The sequence below is a fragment of the Oncorhynchus clarkii genome, chromosome 19, assembly GCF_045791955.1.
Source record: "Oncorhynchus clarkii lewisi isolate Uvic-CL-2024 chromosome 19, UVic_Ocla_1.0, whole genome shotgun sequence".
Classification (NCBI taxonomy): Eukaryota; Metazoa; Chordata; class Actinopteri; order Salmoniformes; family Salmonidae; genus Oncorhynchus; species Oncorhynchus clarkii.
In genome coordinates this window covers 54,062,591-54,079,590 of record NC_092165.1, presented here as the reverse complement: position 1 = coordinate 54,079,590, position 17,000 = coordinate 54,062,591, and the positions used below count along the sequence as shown (strand labels likewise).

Below are 17,000 nucleotides of genomic sequence, written 5' to 3'. Positions count from 1 at the left end.
AGTTGTCAATTTATTGATCGTCCTTTGTTTGAAATGCTTTTGTCAAGGTTGAATAAGGACACGCACATGATTTCACATATAGAAGTAGGACTAGTCTACCTGGCCTACACGCAAATGTAGTTCGATAAATGTGCCCATTTTGGGGATGTCTAACAATATTTCTGATTGTCTTAACTCACCAAAGTAATTTTATTCACCTCAAACAGCAAGTAAACAAAGTCTGTTTTTAGAATCAATTGAGAATGAGTTCTCAAACTATTTGAACAATATTTCCAGCTCTCTCCTTTTTGATAACCACTCGGCATGAAAGGGAAAAATGTAATTCTCTGATCCAGTGGAAACGTCATAAAATACCTGATTACTTCTCATCCATTGCACCTGCAGCTGTCTCTCTCCTGAGCTCACTGGAGTGGGAAACTGAAGGCCCAGAATATTTTATACAATGTTTAAAGTTTGCTGGTATAAGTTTTTGGGTGACAGAGTTGATACAATGTTTCAAGATGGTTGGAGACAATGTGATTTATAGGATATTTATTTTTATCAGGATATTTTCTACTTGCAGGCTGCAATGTCTTTGTGTTGGCTTTATGTAGGTTATTATGTATTAGATAATTGGCAATGGCAATAAAAGTAACTTTTAATTTTCATTTAGATAGAATGTAGATTAACCACAGACAATGATTGTGAGATACAAAGACTATTGTAAATTAAATGAAACTGTTCCATGAAAATGTGCACATGAAACTCATAACTGGTATGCAGATTGGTAGAAATGGTACAATATTCAGGCACTCCAAATGGAAAAGATTGCCCACCGCTGGCATAGCCTATTACCGGTAACTTCAGAAGAGTAACTCTGCCAAGGTCAGCAGCAGCGGGAGAAGGCGGGTCAGGAACAGGTTTTTGTTTCTTCTGGTTATGCGGTCTTGATCTCTGGCTCCCTCAAATAATTTGTGTGCGTGCATAAAGCATCAGACAAGTTCAGTACTTATAGCCTAGTTGACTTTATTAAACACACATGCAGGCCTCAACCACGACCCTGAGAGCACTTGATTCAGTGTATCATGCAGCCCTCAGGTTCATTACAAATCAAAAACGCTGTTGGATGGTCGTCATTGACCTTGCCTAGGCTTAAACACTGGTATACACTGATTTATAAGGCCATATTGGGTAAAATGCCATTTTATCTCTGTTCTTTTTTAGTCAGGTCGGTAAATAAATAACAATTACGGTCCCATTCTCATTTGCTTCTAACAGTACCAAAAATTAGAGCAGGTGATGGTAGAAATAGTTTTAGTTACTTAGCTCCGTGGTCCAGGAATTCTCTCCTGAATATTATAACATTTGATGACCTAGTTTCGTTGGTAGAGTTTAAACACTTGATCGATGTATATATCATAGAAGAGTGTAATTGTTTTTAGGCCAGCTGTTTTTAGTCAAGACTTTCGTGTTTTTTATGTAAAAATGTTTTTGTTGTACTGTATGTGTGTTGATAGTTTTGTTTAATGTTGTGCTAGTGTATGTAAGTTGTTTTGTCTGAAACGTTGTTCCCCATGCTGCTATTGGAACAGGTCTCTCTTGGAAAAGAGATGTTCTCAATGAGAAAAACCTGTATAAATAAAAGCTAAAAAAAAAAAAGCTAAAAAATAAAACATAGGGTGTGTCTATATAGGCCTATGGAAAAATACAGGTTTTAAAATTTCAACCAATTGATGGACAGTCGGGGACAGTCCTAGTAGGAATGCAGGAAATTGGCATTGGATGCCCCAAAACATTCCGAGGGAGGACCCTCTGCCAGATTATGTCCCCTCCACTTCTAAAACTAAAGTTGTGCCCCTGCATGCAGTCATTATTCAAGCATAGCTATGTGTGTGCGTGTGTGTACATGCTTGCAAACGATACTGTTGAAAATATGCCTTCCGTGTGAGTGTTAAAACATATTTAAACTGATGGCGAGCCATAGTGATACAGGCTACAAGTTCGGCATTATTTTAACACTGGTTTAGTGAATCCATCTCACATCCTACATGACAGATAGACATGGAACTCATTCATATTTCCATAACTGTAAAACAAAGGTCTATAGTCCAAGTACCTAACTGCAAAGAATACAAAGGGCCTAAGTGGATCATAGACATTCTGTCTACTTTACATATTCCGTCCGAATTCAGTTATCAACACTAACATCATTGTCACACTATGATTCCAGATTCAGAGCAACACTGGTCCTTAAAAGTCTCTTAATATGCTGTATATCTTTTCAATGTATATTTTCTAGACAGATGTGCATTAGAAAGGGATTTTCTAGACACCCCAAAAAAGTTATTGAATACATGGTTTTGCCTTGATTTAAGTTACGACAGTAGTTCCACATATCCATATCTGCTTTACGAAAGACATGATCTGATAACAACGTTTAAAAGCTGTAGTAATAGAAGCTTCTAAATCTGTATATAATAGAATTACCAGCATTTATTTTCATCACATACCTTGGAACACACTGTCCTTCCATTATAACTGTTGTAGAGCTTCTGAATATACCGGTGGATACCCATTGAAATAGGGGAAGATCTGGGACTAATCTCTGAACACTGTTTCACTGAAATACAGCTTGTCTGACCTTTGAACATTTATTATCAGTATCTTTCAATACCATATATACAGTATTATGCAATGTATCGGTTATCAAGTGTGTGGGTAAAGCAGGTCTTAAATATGTTATCATTATTGATCTACGAGTAGGTCTACATGAGATTGTGACTCACCATACAGTCTGCTTTGTCATCAGATGGTTGACCCTCTTCCCTGGATTTAGCTGTGGCGCGCTCTGGTACCCATGTAGCTTCTACGAAGGCAAGATGTAAAAACAGCGATAGATGATGACTCTTTCCACCAATTCTTTCTGCTCCTGAAATCCAACAGCTGTTTCTCCAAATCTACTTGTTTGCGGTCCTGTAAATCATTTTAATTAATGCAAAACAACTCCCTCCTCTTAAATCTAGCCCTGTGTGTGGCGTTCATCTTTACAAAATGTGGCACTGCTCTCCAATACCTACATGAGGCATTATGGATGTTTTGGAGATTTATTAAGGTACTGAGGATTCTCCTTGAATGTCAGGCCTGCCTGCAACAAGGCAGCTGTGTTGGCGCTAACAAATTGCGCGTACACTTGTGCTACAACCTAGGCAAGACCAGAAGTAAAATCCCCCAAAAGAATATCAAAGTTCTGTGTGGGTGCCCTCGGTATTGAATATAATCCGAAAGAAATACTACAATCTAGAATACAAGAGGCAGAAGGCATCTTGCAGTTCTTGGATAATTGTTTCCTTGATTGAAAGAGAGCGACTTATTACAAAACTGCATAATCAGATTTAGGGAAAACAAGTAGGTCATAAGTATTTGAGCTAAATAAACACGGTCTATGGTGAAAATGCTACCAATTACATGTCACAAACATGATTTGTTACAAGTAAGTTAACAGATTTTACACAAGTGATTTTTCAGGTATACTAATAATCGTATCTAAATGGATATCACTAAAAGTGTTCTGTAAAAGGGACTCGAAAATAAGCCATTTAACCACAGACAAGCACATTCAGAATCACTGTTGTCTTACTTTGAGTGCTGGCAAAACCTGTCCCCTCAGTTATGGATGGCATGAGGAAATGACAATAGGATCATGTGCTTATGAGTGAATGTTTCTGAGTGACAGAGTCCACTGGTATTTTGTATCCATGTCATCCTGAGAGAAGTTCCCAAGCATTCCTAGCTGCAGTTTTGCAATTCCTCATAAGTAATTTAAATGTTTTATTTAACCTTTATTTAACTAAGCAAGTCAGTCAAGAACAAATTCTTATTTACAATGACGGCCTACACCGGCCAAACCCTGTCGACGCTGGGCCAATTGTGTGCCGCCCTATGGGACTCCCAATCACGGCCGGTTGTGAGACAGCCTGGATTCGAACCAGGGTGTCTGTAGTGACGCCTCTAGCACTGAGATGCAGTGCGCCATTCGGGAGCCCAATAAATAAATGCTAGAGAGAGGAATTCTCCTTACCAACCTTCCTTTGAGTGTGTTATCTGTCATTTCATAGGTTGTTTACTATGAAAATACAAAACACATTTATAAACACCATATGAATAATTGGATAGGGAACTAACGCAGCTACCAAGCCCCTACTGGGGCAAACAAAGCACAGGCTGACTTAGATATCGAGATAATCATGTTAAGAGATACCTCACCTTGGAGGTAATACCGGCGCAGTTGGGGGTTCCGGATGTGGCGGACGTGGTCAAAGGGACGCCCCACGGCACGGTGGGACTGACCGCTGTCCCTGGCCTCCTTGGTTGGGCCGGTCTGAGGCCCTGTCTCCCAGGGGCCGGCGATGAAGCCGGGGGGCTGAGCAACACCAGGAGGGAGCTTGGACCCCAGTCTGGAGGGGAGACAGACATGTCGCAAGGATCTGTACACAATTCCTGGAAGCTGAATAAGTCCCAGTTCTTCCATGGCCTGCATACTCACCAGACATGTCACCCATTGAGCATGTTTGGAATGCTATGGATCGACGCCCATACTTTTTAAGGTATCTGTGAAATCCATAGATTAGCGCCTAATGAATGTATTTCAATTGACTGATTTCCTTATATGAACTGTAACTCAGTAAAATCTTTGAAATTCTTGCATGTTGCGTTTATAGTTTGGTTCAGTGTATATTGGTAGGATTGTGGGAGTTCAGAATAGGCTGTTGCTGTTCCTGGCAAGCACCTCCACTCCTCTCTCCCACGTAATGCCCTTGACTGTTTGTGCTTGTTTTTTTCAAAGGAGAGGTACATTCACAAGGGTGACTATATGAAAAAGGGTGATGGAGTGCTCTAACGCGTATACAGTGCATTCAGAAAGTATTCAGACCCCTTGACTTTTTCCACGTTGTTACGTTACAGCCTTATTCTAAAATATATTCATTTGTTTTTTCCCCCTCATAAATCTACACACAAAACCCCATAATGACAAAGCAAAAACTGTTTTTAATAAATTTTTGAAAATGGAAAAAAATATATAATAATGAAAATACCACATTTACATAACTATTCAAACCCTTTACTCAGAACTTTGTTGAAACACCTTTGGCAGCGATTACAGCCTCGAGTCTTCTTGGGTATGACACTACAAGCTTGGCACACCTGTATTTGGGAGTTTCTCTCATTCTTCTCTGGAGGTTCTCTCAAGCTGTCAGGTTGGATGGGGAGTGTCGCTGCACAGCTATTTTCAGGTCTCTTCAGAGATGTTTGACTGGGTTCAAGTCTGGGCTCTGGTTGGGCCACACAAGGACATTCAGAGACTTGTCCCAAAGCCACTCCTGCGTAGTCTTGGCTGTGTGCTTAGGGTCACTGTCCTGTTGGAAGGTGAACCTTCGTCACAGTCTGAGGTCCTGAGAGCTCTGGAGCAGGTTTTCATCAAGGATCTCTCTGTACTTTGCTCCATTCATCTTTCCCTCGATTCTGACTAGTCTCACAGTCCCTGCCACTGAAAAACATCCCCACAGCATGATGCTGCTACCACCATTCTTCACCGTAGGGATGGTGCCAGGTTTCCTTCAGACGTGATGCTTGGCATTCAGGCCATAGAGTTTAATTTTGGTTTCATCAGACCAGAGAATCTTGTTTCTCATGGTCTGAGAGTCCTTTAGGTGCCTTTTAGAAAACTCCAAGCAGGCTGTCATGTGCCTTTTACTGAGGAGTGGCTTCCTTCTGGCCACTCTACCATAAAGGCCTGTTTGTTGGAGTGCTGCAGAAATGGTTGTCCTTCTGGAAGGTTCTCCTATCACCACAGAAGAGCTCTGGAGCTCTGTCACAGTGACCATCAGGTTCTTGGTCACCTCCCCAATTGCTCAGTTTGGCTGGGCGGCCAGCTCTAGGAAGAGTCTTGGTGGTTCCAAACTTCTTCCATTTAAGAATGATGGAGGCCACTGTGTTATTGGGGACCTTCAACGCTGCAGACATTTTTTGGTACCCTTCCCCAGATCTGTGCCTTGACACACTCCTGTCTTGGAACTCTACAGACAATTCCTACGACCTCATATGGCTTGGTTTGTTGCTCTGACATGCAATGTCAACTGTGGGACCTTATATAGACAGGTGCGAGCCTTTCCAAATCATGTCCAATGAATAGAATTTACCACAGGTGGACTACAATCAAGTTGTAGAAACATCTCAAGGATGATCAATGGAAACATGATGCACCTGAGCTCAATTTCAAGTCTCATAGCAAAGGCTCTGATACATTTGCATAACTTTCTATTAACCTGTTTTTGCTTTGTCATTATGGGGTATTGTGTATAGATTGATGAGAGAAAACAATTCTTTAATCCATTTTAGAATAAGGCTGTAACGTAACAAAATGTGGAATAAGGGAAGGGGTCTAAAAACTTTCCGAATGCACTGTACATCTCCTGTTTTCTGCTGCAGTGCTCCTTTCACCTCAACATCTCGGGAGAGAAAAATAACATGTCAGGAGAGAAGCACTGTATAGGCTGACACATTCTGGGAATAACTAAACAACGCATCTCTCACAACAAGTCTAAGCAGTGCTTTTCTTCATTTTTAGCCAATAAAACATTTAATCGCAGGTCTGACCTGGTCTTGACGTTGCCAAAGTAGCTGGGCTTGTTTTTGTCCCTCTGTTGTAGTTTATGTTCCATGGCTCCGAGGGTTTGCAAGAAGGCCTTCTCAGGGACCTATCGGCGACTACTGTGATGTTGACAACAGCAATATTCTGGTAGGTTGAGGGGCTCTGCTGGCATCCCTCCGTTCAGTCTCCATGCTTATTAAGCTCCTGTAATCGTGCCTACAGGAGAGTAAAAGTTGAGAGTGAGACTGAGTGCATAAGCTCCAAGTAATGAAGTCAGGTCTTTCAATTCAATTCAACTCGAGAATCAACGATGACTCAGAGCATTTTAGCAGGGGTATAAGCTTATGCTGGAAAAATTGACAAATAAGCAATGTAGATTATTTTAGAAAAATAACATTTCGTATTGAGACAATGCTCTCAAAGACTATATGCAAGAAACATGCAAGGGAAGAGAAGCTGCTCCAGTTTCAACTGTTATGCCTGAGGCTATGAAAAGCCAACTGATATTTACTCCTGATGTGCTGACCTGTTGATCCCTCTACAACCACTGTGATGATTATTTCACCCTGCTGGTCATCTTGAAGAACGATCTGGCCTTAATTGCCATGTACTGTTATAATCTCCACCTGGTCCAGCCAAAAGAGGACTGGCCACCCCCCAGAGCCTGGTTTCTCTCTAGGTTCCTGTCTAGGGACATTTTCCTAGCCACCGTGTTTCTACATCTGCATTGCTTGCTGTTTGGGGTTGTAGGCTGGGTTTCTGTATAGCACTTTGTGTCATCTGTTGATGTAAAAAGGGCTTTATAAATACATTTGATTGATTGATGGAATGATAATGAATGGTATTTTTGTTGCCTTATTTCTTGACAAGCAGACGTAACATATTTTATTTGCAACACAGTCGATTAGGGCTAGCGCTCAAATTCCTTTGGGCCCGAGTTCTGATGCAATGGATGGAACTATATTTTAAATGTTCTTTCTTTCACCAGAAGATCTGTTCCTACACTAACCTTAAGTACGTAAGGGATACGGATTCTTACTGTAGAAGGAAGCATCCCTACAAATCATTGTCTTGGAGAATATTGCAATAGATTACTGTAGTCTTTTTAAACATGGATGTTCCTCACTTCCATATCGAAAATTCGAGGCATGCGACAATAAAACGTAGCAGTGGGGTACACTGAATTCGGAAATGTTAATATTGAAAGGATTTAGGGACTGACCTGTCAAAAAGAATGCCCGGAATGTTGATCGAAAGCGAGTGATTTCGGAAAGCTTCATATTACGCCCGGTGTTATGTTTTGTGATATCACCAGACAACAGCAAAAAGTTGAGCATATACGCTCCGCCCATTTCGTCCATCCTCCAGTGCCGGAGATTGAGGAGTCTTTGAGCATATACGTGGAATCATTGCATGGCTAGAACAACTATTTTCTGTAATCATCAATCCAACCCCAATGTTTTCACGCACCCCCATACAAACAGTTTAAATGACAATGGGCACTTTTCAAAATTCCTTTGGTTTGTGGCACTCATTCATTGCAGAGAAATAGCCTATGCATAAAGCAGTCGGAACAAATAGCATGGTCTTCCTCAATTTAGAATAGAAAACTAGAGTGGCTTCCAGTTTAGGGAAATATTACCCTTATTTATAAGGGGGTCCGCAGCCATTCTGCAAAAAGCCTCGCATTTGCTTTTCCTGCCACACGAGGCACTGTCGTCACATCGCTTCGCTTGTTGATGCTCAAATTTTATTGGCTGGAGAAAAGGCATGTGTAATGATCCGACCAATCACATTATAGAATAGAGTGCTTTTTCCGGGCCTAGTAAAACGATAACATTGCTGAAGTCTGAAAGACGAAAACGAGAACGTGTTAGTCGAAAAGAAAATAATTATTGAAATCTCTCAGACGTTACATTAACAAATGTAAGTTGCATGCTTATAGTTTTCTTTATATTGTGTTAAGATAATCGAAATATATGGTATAATTTCGATTTACGCTTGAGGGTCAATCAAAGGACCGGCTGAAGCTTGTTAGCTAGCAAGCTAACATATAAACTGCGGTTAGCAACTGCGGTCAGCTAGCTAATCAATTTATTGTGAACCGGTTAGCTAGTCAATTTATTATTAATCATTTGCTTTGCGTGATATGTTAGGATTATACTTTTGGTGTTCGGAACTGTTGCTCATTGAAAATCCACTCATGCCATTTGATCAACCTCATTTACAGCAACATTAAAGGTCCAATGTAATACAGCTGTATTTATCTCGATGTCAAATCATTTCTGGGTAATAATTAAGCACCTTACTGTGATTGTTTTAAATTAAAATGGTCAAAAAGAAACAAATAGCTTCTTAGCAAAGAGCAATTACTCAAGCAAGACTTTTGCTATGCCTGTCTGAGTGGGGAGGGGAAAACTAGCTGTTATTGCAAAGAGGTTTGGAACTCTCAATTTGCTGGTATATCAATAAGAAACAAACTCCATCCCACCACAACAGGCTGACAGGTGGTCTTTTCAAACAGTTTTTACACTAAAATGGCACGATCATCGTTTTCACAATTTCACAGTATTATTCCAACCCCAGTGAGGAAAAAAAAACGATATCACGTTTTTGACTGCACTAAGCCTTTTAATATAATCCTCAACACACTTTTGAGGTAACTTCGTCTACTAATTTCATAGTTACAGAGTTGGCTCGAAAAGGCTGGATGGCTAACATTAGCCATTCGTACATAAACTCTTCTAACTTTATGTAGCTAGTTAAAGCTGTGTATAACTTTCAGCTGAATGTGTGGCCTGCTGTCAATAATCTACATAGTCCATTTTCAATTGTCAACATGTGTCTTTGTTTCCCTCACAGATGTTGGAAGACCTCAGTATCAGCGTCTGAAGACTGTTTATGGCATGTCCTTTGTTTACTAAACACACATTAGCCAACTGAGCCCAGCGCTGATTAGGTGTCCTCTGCACATTGTATGAGCAAGATCATTCACCATGGAAACCGAAGCAGTAAGTTAGCTTGCTAGCCCTTTTTATAGATTAAATGCATGCATTCTGAAGTGTACTAACAAGAGGTTGTGATAGCCTGGGTGCCAGTCTGTTTCTACCCTCCATCCCACTCATTGGCTTGACAATGACAGCAAAGCTGGCAAGACCACAGATCTGGGACCAGGCTAAGTTTGTGGTGTGTTGGAAAAACTAACAGCATGTTTCTTACCACTATTCAGGAGGTTATTCCTATTTGGCAGAACAAGCCTCATGGGTCGACTCGCAGTGTGGTGAGGAGAATAGGCTCTATTGTACCCATGAAACCACCGCCCAGGGCATGTTTCCAGGTAAATATGGTCATTATCAAATTCAACACATGCAATAGCATAAGTACACGGTACAGACAATGACTTTCTGTCAGAAGGCCGACCTTGTGGCCAAATTGCATTAAAAGTGCTAACAGGGAACCTGCACCTGTTTACCAGGAACTCCCAGGTCTCCCTCCTCTGCGGCCCATGGATGGCCCCACGGTGCCCACACTGGCAGACATTGCCTGGATCGCAGCAGATGAGGAGTCTGAGACCTATGCCAGAGTGCGGTAAATATGTGCTTTTCTCACCCACAGTGCAGAAGAATGTGGCTGCTGAACTTGAGTATGTTCCTTCACTGAGGCCGCAGATATGTCAGCTATCGTGGGGTCTAAATAATTGGCCTATTGTTCATGCTAGCATTACTTATGACAAAGGACAGTCTGGTAGATGTGATAGAGGCTTTCACCTCCTGTTCTTTTAATGCAAGTGTTTTCTTGTGGTCCATTTTCTTTTCTCAGGAGCGATTCACGCCCTCTTAGACATGAGTGGCGACCCACGCCTCTCCTGGTTATGCACAGGAACTCCTCTGTGCCCAACTTCCGTCGCGATGTCAAGAAGGTGGAGACGCTGAGGAAGCCTGCGGTGACGGCCATGAACCGTACCACCTCCCTGCAGGATGAGCTGAGCAGACTCCGCTCCCAGATCGCCAAGATCGTAGCCACAGAATCTGGTAGGGAATTTGTCAAGCAGTTTCCCCACAGCTGTCATTAAGTTAAATTCACCAGTGAAAGGGGCTCTTTCTCTGGCAAAGCTAGCTAGCTATATTAGGCCTATCAGGGCTCTACAGTGCGATCATTTTACTTGCATATTCTAAATATTCTGCGACCTGGAGCACACATGCTCCTTGTAAAAATAGGTAGAGCCCTTCCTAAGTGCCTATCAGTGGAGGCTGGTGGGAGGAGCTATAGGAAGACTGGCTCATTGTATTAGCTGGAATGGAATTAATGGAATGCAGTCAAACATGTGGTTTCCATATGTTTGATACCATTTAATTTTTTCCATTCCAGCCATTACAATGAGCCCGTCCTCCTATCGCTCCTCCCGCTAGCTTCCTCTGGTGCCTATATACAGTATCTGACGCTTTGTCATTTATGCAGCAAGGTGATTGTCTTAGAGTAGCTTGGCTTTATGTGTTGCTTTTAAAGTGTCATAATCTTCAGTATGGCTACCGCATGCAGTGATGTGTAATAATAAGAGCCTCCTGTTTTAATCAACCTCGGATATTACCATGTGTATATTTTAGAAGACGTATGTGTCTTATTGGTCCTTGGGATTGTATGTCTTATGTCGTGGATGCATTAGCATATACCGTAGTCATTGTTGCAGAAATTATGAGGACAGTGTCACATGCTATAGCCATGCGCTGTTAGATGACACTGGAGTTCTTATCAGGCAGATAACCTGATTTTCCTAGATGAGTGTAGGGCTCGCCCTCTGAAAGTGATGGGCTTTGGGATTAAAACTGAAAGCACACTAACCTGCCTGCCCATGCATCAGAAGCTCATCAGAGGACTCTGTATTTTAAATAGCCTGACCATGTGACCCCAGTGCAGGAGATGAGTTGATTGCCAATCTGCATCCCTTTAAGGCTCTGTCTGTCCCAATTCTGAGGTTTATTTATGGGAAAATAATCAAATCTGAAAAGTGTGATAACTAGCCTGTCTCTGCTCTGTTTGTCACCCTAAAGGCTCCAACCCCTTGACCCCCGACCTCCTGTCCCCCGACGACACCAGCATGAGCTTTTCCATGGCGCCCTTCGAGACGGCGCCCTACCAGCCCGCCGCCTCAGCCTCCTTCGTCATCAGTGACGTGACGGAAGAGGAAGAGGAGGAAGATGAGGAGGAGGATGTGGTGTCTGTGGTTTCGGAGCTTATGCCGGACCCCATGCCGCTCGCAAACATGTCTGCCTCTATGACGGCCTCGGCGACCTTTGACCTGGACCATCCCAGCATGGACTTCCGGGAGGCGGAGGAGGACACAGTGTCGCTGTCCAAGTCCACCAGCTTTGCTGACGTCATGGACATCCTGAAGGACATGAACCGCATGAAGATGAGCAAGGACAGGTAGGTTAAAGGGCGAGTCAGGATACGGAAGAAAATGGCTTCCTCTCATGTCTCTTAATACACACACAGTGTAAATACCATGTCTGCAGAAGGTGTATGATAATGCATTGGCAGGAAACACAAGGACAGCTGGTCGTTGTCCTGTTTTCCACAGATAGAAAAAAGCAAGAGGAATCAATTTGGTCAAGGATGGGCAACTTTGATGGGTGGGGTCACACAAAATCTGAACTCTTTATGAGGGGCCACAGTGGCTTGCCGGTCTGCATTCCCACATTCATACCCGCTAGTAATGGGGGACGAAATCAATAGTTACATATCGCAATATTATTTTGGGATGATATTATACCGATATTTGACTTATATAAACTTGTTTTTGCTATTGTAAGTAATGTTAGATTGTGCTAGTCGGCTGTATAGCTTGTAACTCCTTTTCTCATGCTCTCTTATCTCTCTGCAGCAGACATGTAGTGAGCCATATGTTTGGAAAATCAAATCACAAAATCACAATGCATATAGAATCGTGAGAATTGCATAACATCATATCAGCATTTAAGTGTATACAGTAACCCAAAAAGTGTTAAACAAATCAAAATATATTTTAGATTTTAGATTCTTCAAAGTAGCCACCCTTTGCCTTGGTGACAGCTTTGCACACTCTTGGCATTCCCTCAACCAGCTTTATGAGGTAGTCACCTGGAATGCATTTCAATTAACAGGTGTGCCTTAAAAGTACATTTGTGGAATGTCTTTCCTTAATGTGTTTGAGCCAATCAGTTGTGTTGTGATAAGATAGCCCTATTTGGTAAAAGACCAAGTCCATATTATGGCAAGAACAGTTCAAATAAGGAAAGAGAAATTACAGTTCATCATTACTTTAAGACATGAAGGTCAGTCAACCTGTAATATTTCAAGAACATTGAAAGTTTCTTCAAGTGCAGTCGCAAAAACTATCAAGCGCTATGATGAAACTGGCTCTCATGAGGACCGCCACAGCAAAGTAAAGGACACAAAAAATTGACACATATGAAAGGACACATATGAAGAAGAGACTTGCTTGGGCCAAGAAACACGAGCAATGGACATTACACTGGTGGAAACCTGTCCTTTGGTCTGAGGAGTCCAAATTTGAGATTTTTGGTTCCAACCGCCATGTCTTTGTGAGACACAAGAGTAGGTGAACGGATGATCTCTGCATGTGTGGTTCCCACTGTGAAGCATGGAGGAGGAGGTGTGATGGTGTAGTGGTGCTTTGCTGGTGACACTGTCAGTGATATATTTAGAATTAAAGGCACACTTAACCAGCATGGCTACCACAGCATTCTGCAGCGATACGCCATCCCATCTGGTTTGCGCTTAGTGGGACTATCATTGATTCCATATGTGTTTTTTCAAAATTTTGACGTCTTCACTATTATTTGACAATGTAGAAAATAGTACAAATAAAAACCCCGGGATGAGTAGGTCAAACTTTTTACAGGTGCTAATATATTTAATCCCTTTCTGAAAATCTGTGGGCCTACAAACAGGGAGGCCTTGGCCGCCAGTTGCCATTTCTGAATTAGGTCATGGATTTCAGTTATCTTTGTACCAGACCATGCTCTTAATGTGTGTGGCCATGCAGGTGCAACAGAGGCTGCACCTCCCTGATGGGCGAGTCGGACTCCGCCTCGCTGATCTCAGAGGCCTTGAGGAAGAAGTTTACCCTGAAGGATGAAGACATCAGGGGGATGAAGAAACACACCTAGAGCACCCGTAGTCCTCCACCTCCCCACGTAAGTCAGCCACACAGAAAGTAGTCCCTCTCCACAGACATTCAGGCTTGCAAGATTAGACAGAAACATCTATCAAGCAATGTTCAATTGCCAGTGGACTTTCCAATGTTTGTTGCATGACAGCATTTTACTCTTGGTTCACAGAGGATTGTCTCTCATTGCGTCTCTCTCTTCTGCTGCCAGGCCTGTGCCTGACGACCCAGTCCCGTGGAGACCCGGCTGCACCTCATCAACCGTGGCAACGGTTAAACCAGACGGAAAAACAAACCACCACCTCCCAGCAGGCCCAGTCAGTCTGAACCCAACCAAATCTAAACCATACCCTAGCTATTAAAAATATTGCCTAGTCAGACCATGGTAGCAGCTGGCTGATAGGCACTATAAGATGGGTGCTGTTTGACGTAGCACAGAGAATTTTTGACCGACCTTAACTTGTTGATTCTTCCTCAATTCCAGACTTGGAAGACAACTAATGTCTTCTAAAGGTCAATGTCTAGTTTCAGCGGGTTTGAATTTAGAAAAATCTATTTAGTCTGCCACCCATTAATAATGATTAAAAAGAAAAGTCAAAAGGTTTGACAGCCGTACCATATAAAATGCAAGTCAGTTGGGAACAGGTTTTTGATGTCCCAATACCTTGGCACCGAGTCTATGAACTGACATATAAAACAATTATTTACATTAATTTTAATTTAATCTATTATAAAATACTTACTACAAAAAGAATGCTCAATATATATGGGACATTGGACAGTCAGCCTTGTGCACCCTCTGCCACGAGGAAATAGAATCAATAGAACAGTCAGCCTTGTGCAGACTCTGCCACGAGGAAATAGAATCAATAGAACAGTCAGCCTTGTGCACCCTCTGCCACGAGGAAATAGAATCAATAGAACAGTCAGCATTGTGCAGACTCTGCCACGAGGAAATAGAATCAATAGAACAGTCAGCCTTGTGCAGACTCTGCCACGAGGAAATAGAATACTGTCCATCGGTGGCTCGCTTTTGGAGTCAGGTCCAGGAATGGTTATGTCTTATCAGGGTTCAGATGGACATGCCGACTATTGTCATGGCATCGGAACAACCACGATCAGTCAATGGGGAAACATCATTGTAGTCTTGGGTAAAGTATTTATTTTCAGGGCAATATCGGTAGAAATGTTACAAATAGGGAGGTTCAGGAGCCTCGTAAGACATCACAGTAAAATGGAGGGATGTATTGCAGAAGGAAATTGTTAAATGGCGTTATACTGTGAAAGGTGGATTAATCTGTGGACATGGGAAGGTTGGCGTAATACTGGGAAAGATGGGTTAATCTGTGGACACCGGAGGGTTGGCGTTATACTGGGAAAGATGGGTTAATCTGTGGACATGGGAAGGTTGGCGTAATACTGGGAAAGATGGGTTAATCTGTGGACACCGGAGGGTTGGCGTTATACTGGGAAAGATGGGTTAATCTGTGGACATGGGAAGGTTGGCGTTAAGATCGGGAAGAAAATGTGAATTGGCTGCTGTGGGTGAAAATCCAGCACTTGAAAAAAAGAGTAAATTAGAAATATAAATTTATAGTTATTTAATGACAGGTACTGTAGATGTGAGTGAAACAGATGTAAATAGCAGAAGTATTGTAGTATGTTTATTCCAATCACAGTAGGGAAATGAACAAATAAGGAGATTGGAAATGATGCAGACAATTTCATGGATAGAACCTACATTCTATCTGCAATATTAAAGCTGATCTACACCCCCCCTCCCCCCCACAAAAAAAATGGAATTAATGTTTTGCTCCATGAGGTAATCCAACAATGTGTACACCGCCATCGTGCTCATCTTCTCTCATTGATTAAGTCAGGTGGGTGTCCACCCTGTAGTGCCACATGTCATGATGAAACTCACTTGACTTTGAAATAGTCAAGATGGTGGCGTACAGATTGTTGGTTAACTTCATAGATCCAAAAATGTATAACAGCATATTCTAAATTCAAACGAACCACCTGCAACTAGATATGGATGTTTTAGAATACATTTGGTCTTCCAAGTCAGGAATTGAGGAAGTCTCGCCAAGTAAACGTTGCTTAAATTCTATGTGCTATGCCAAACAGTACCTAACCTGTAACGGCTGATGGAGCATCACATTAGCCATTACAATATGCTAGCTAAACCACACCCCTCCTGTTATTCAATCAACAATCTGTTTACACTCACTGTCTGCTCCCACACACCTCCCAAAAAAGGTAGATTCTTTATCCCATTGCTTCAGGAGCAACATCATGGCAATGTAATTTTGTGGGCGCTGTATAACATGCCCTACAGATTCACCTGCTTTGATGGCTCTCGCTAATCACCAGACTGACTCCAGTGCTGCCTAGTCATCTTTTTATGTACAGGCTGGGGTTTCTCTAGGATATCGTACCTGTTCTAGTACCACGAGAGAAACCATTTACCCCTTTTTTTGTTGTTGACAAGCTTAGACTTTCAACAGAAGAGTTGTGGATGGATGCATTTGTTGGAGTGGGATAGTTGTAATTTTTTCTCATTTTGTTTCTGTATAGTCGTGATAATACATACTTGAAGTTGTATGTACAAATAAGACTGAGGAGAGTAACAGATTACTACAAAACACTTAATACTCTGTTCATTTACAGCTAAAATCTCATGTTTTTCAGTGTTATCGCTGCATTAGAAATACAATAATGACCTTGCGGTCATAGTCAATGTGTACAACATAGGTTTATTTATTTGCAGGCTTCTTCAGGACCTACTCATTAACCCATTGCATCAATACGAGAACATGTTATTGCTGTCCTTGGGGTAATGACTCTCAGAATTTAGCTTGATTGATGGCCCTTTGGTAAACATGATACAGATAAATAAATCCCAATTAAAAGCAGTGGACGGCCATGACTAAATATGAATGATATGTGTTTGTGTCGTCCTCGGACTTGTGTGATACAAGGAAAGCTTGGAAGACTTATAAATCTACGGTAAAATGTGAATGAAAGTTTTCTCTTGTGTGATGTTGCGCTATAGCTGCCTGTTAAGACACCAGAGAACAACTGTACAGTTTTTTTTATGTAGATACAAAATGTCAGATTTCCCTATGGTGTAGAATGCGTGGCTCTTGGGAATGTGACAATGTGCATGTTTACTGTCACGATACACTAAAAGATATGAGT

General features: G+C 41.8%; 2 protein-coding genes across 10 annotated transcripts in view; one reads left to right on the top strand and one right to left on the bottom strand.

Moving 5' to 3' along the window:
- Positions 1-7,965, bottom strand: part of LOC139375377 (oxidation resistance protein 1) — a 30,673-nt gene extending 22,708 nt beyond the window's left edge. The window contains exons 1-4 of the mRNA XM_071117101.1: positions 7,851-7,965; positions 6,634-6,844; positions 4,243-4,433; positions 2,766-2,845 (exon numbers count right to left, since the gene is read on the bottom strand). Coding sequence (XP_070973202.1) covers positions 2,766-2,845; positions 4,243-4,433; positions 6,634-6,698 — 336 coding nt within the window. The 5' untranslated portion in view covers positions 6,699-6,844; positions 7,851-7,965. The remainder of the gene's footprint in view (positions 1-2,765; positions 2,846-4,242; positions 4,434-6,633; positions 6,845-7,850) is intronic.
- A 446-nt stretch (positions 7,966-8,411) lies between these two features.
- LOC139375376 (mitochondrial fission regulator 1-like) lies at positions 8,412-15,574 on the top strand. 9 transcript variants are annotated; one of them, XR_011627787.1, is made up of 9 exons: positions 8,412-8,554; positions 9,491-9,639; positions 9,879-9,965; positions 10,104-10,216; positions 10,448-10,659; positions 11,677-12,052; positions 13,674-13,824; positions 14,008-15,156; positions 15,204-15,574. XR_011627787.1 is itself a non-coding variant. In XM_071117100.1 (8 exons), exons 2-7 carry the CDS (start codon positions 9,625-9,627, stop codon positions 13,795-13,797), a joined length of 927 nt encoding a protein of 308 aa, XP_070973201.1. In that variant the 5' UTR covers positions 8,412-8,554; positions 9,491-9,624; the 3' UTR covers positions 13,798-13,824; positions 14,008-15,574. The 9 variants fall into 9 exon arrangements, 2 of the variants coding, with proteins under 2 accessions (XP_070973201.1, XP_070973200.1); XR_011627785.1 differs by having other exon boundaries at positions 14,008-15,203; positions 15,298-15,574; XR_011627786.1 differs by having other exon boundaries at positions 14,008-15,250; positions 15,298-15,574.
- The last annotated feature ends 1,426 nt before the right edge of the window (positions 15,575-17,000 follow it).

Coding starts and splice junctions, on each gene's coding strand:
- LOC139375376 (XM_071117099.1), top strand. Junction 9,966..10,103: donor CGCCCAGGGCATGTTTCCAG/GTAAATATGGTC, acceptor CCTGTTTACCAG/GAACTCCCAGGTCTCCCTCC. Junction 10,217..10,447: donor GAGACCTATGCCAGAGTGCG/GTAAATATGTGC, acceptor TTCTTTTCTCAG/GAGCGATTCACGCCCTCTTA.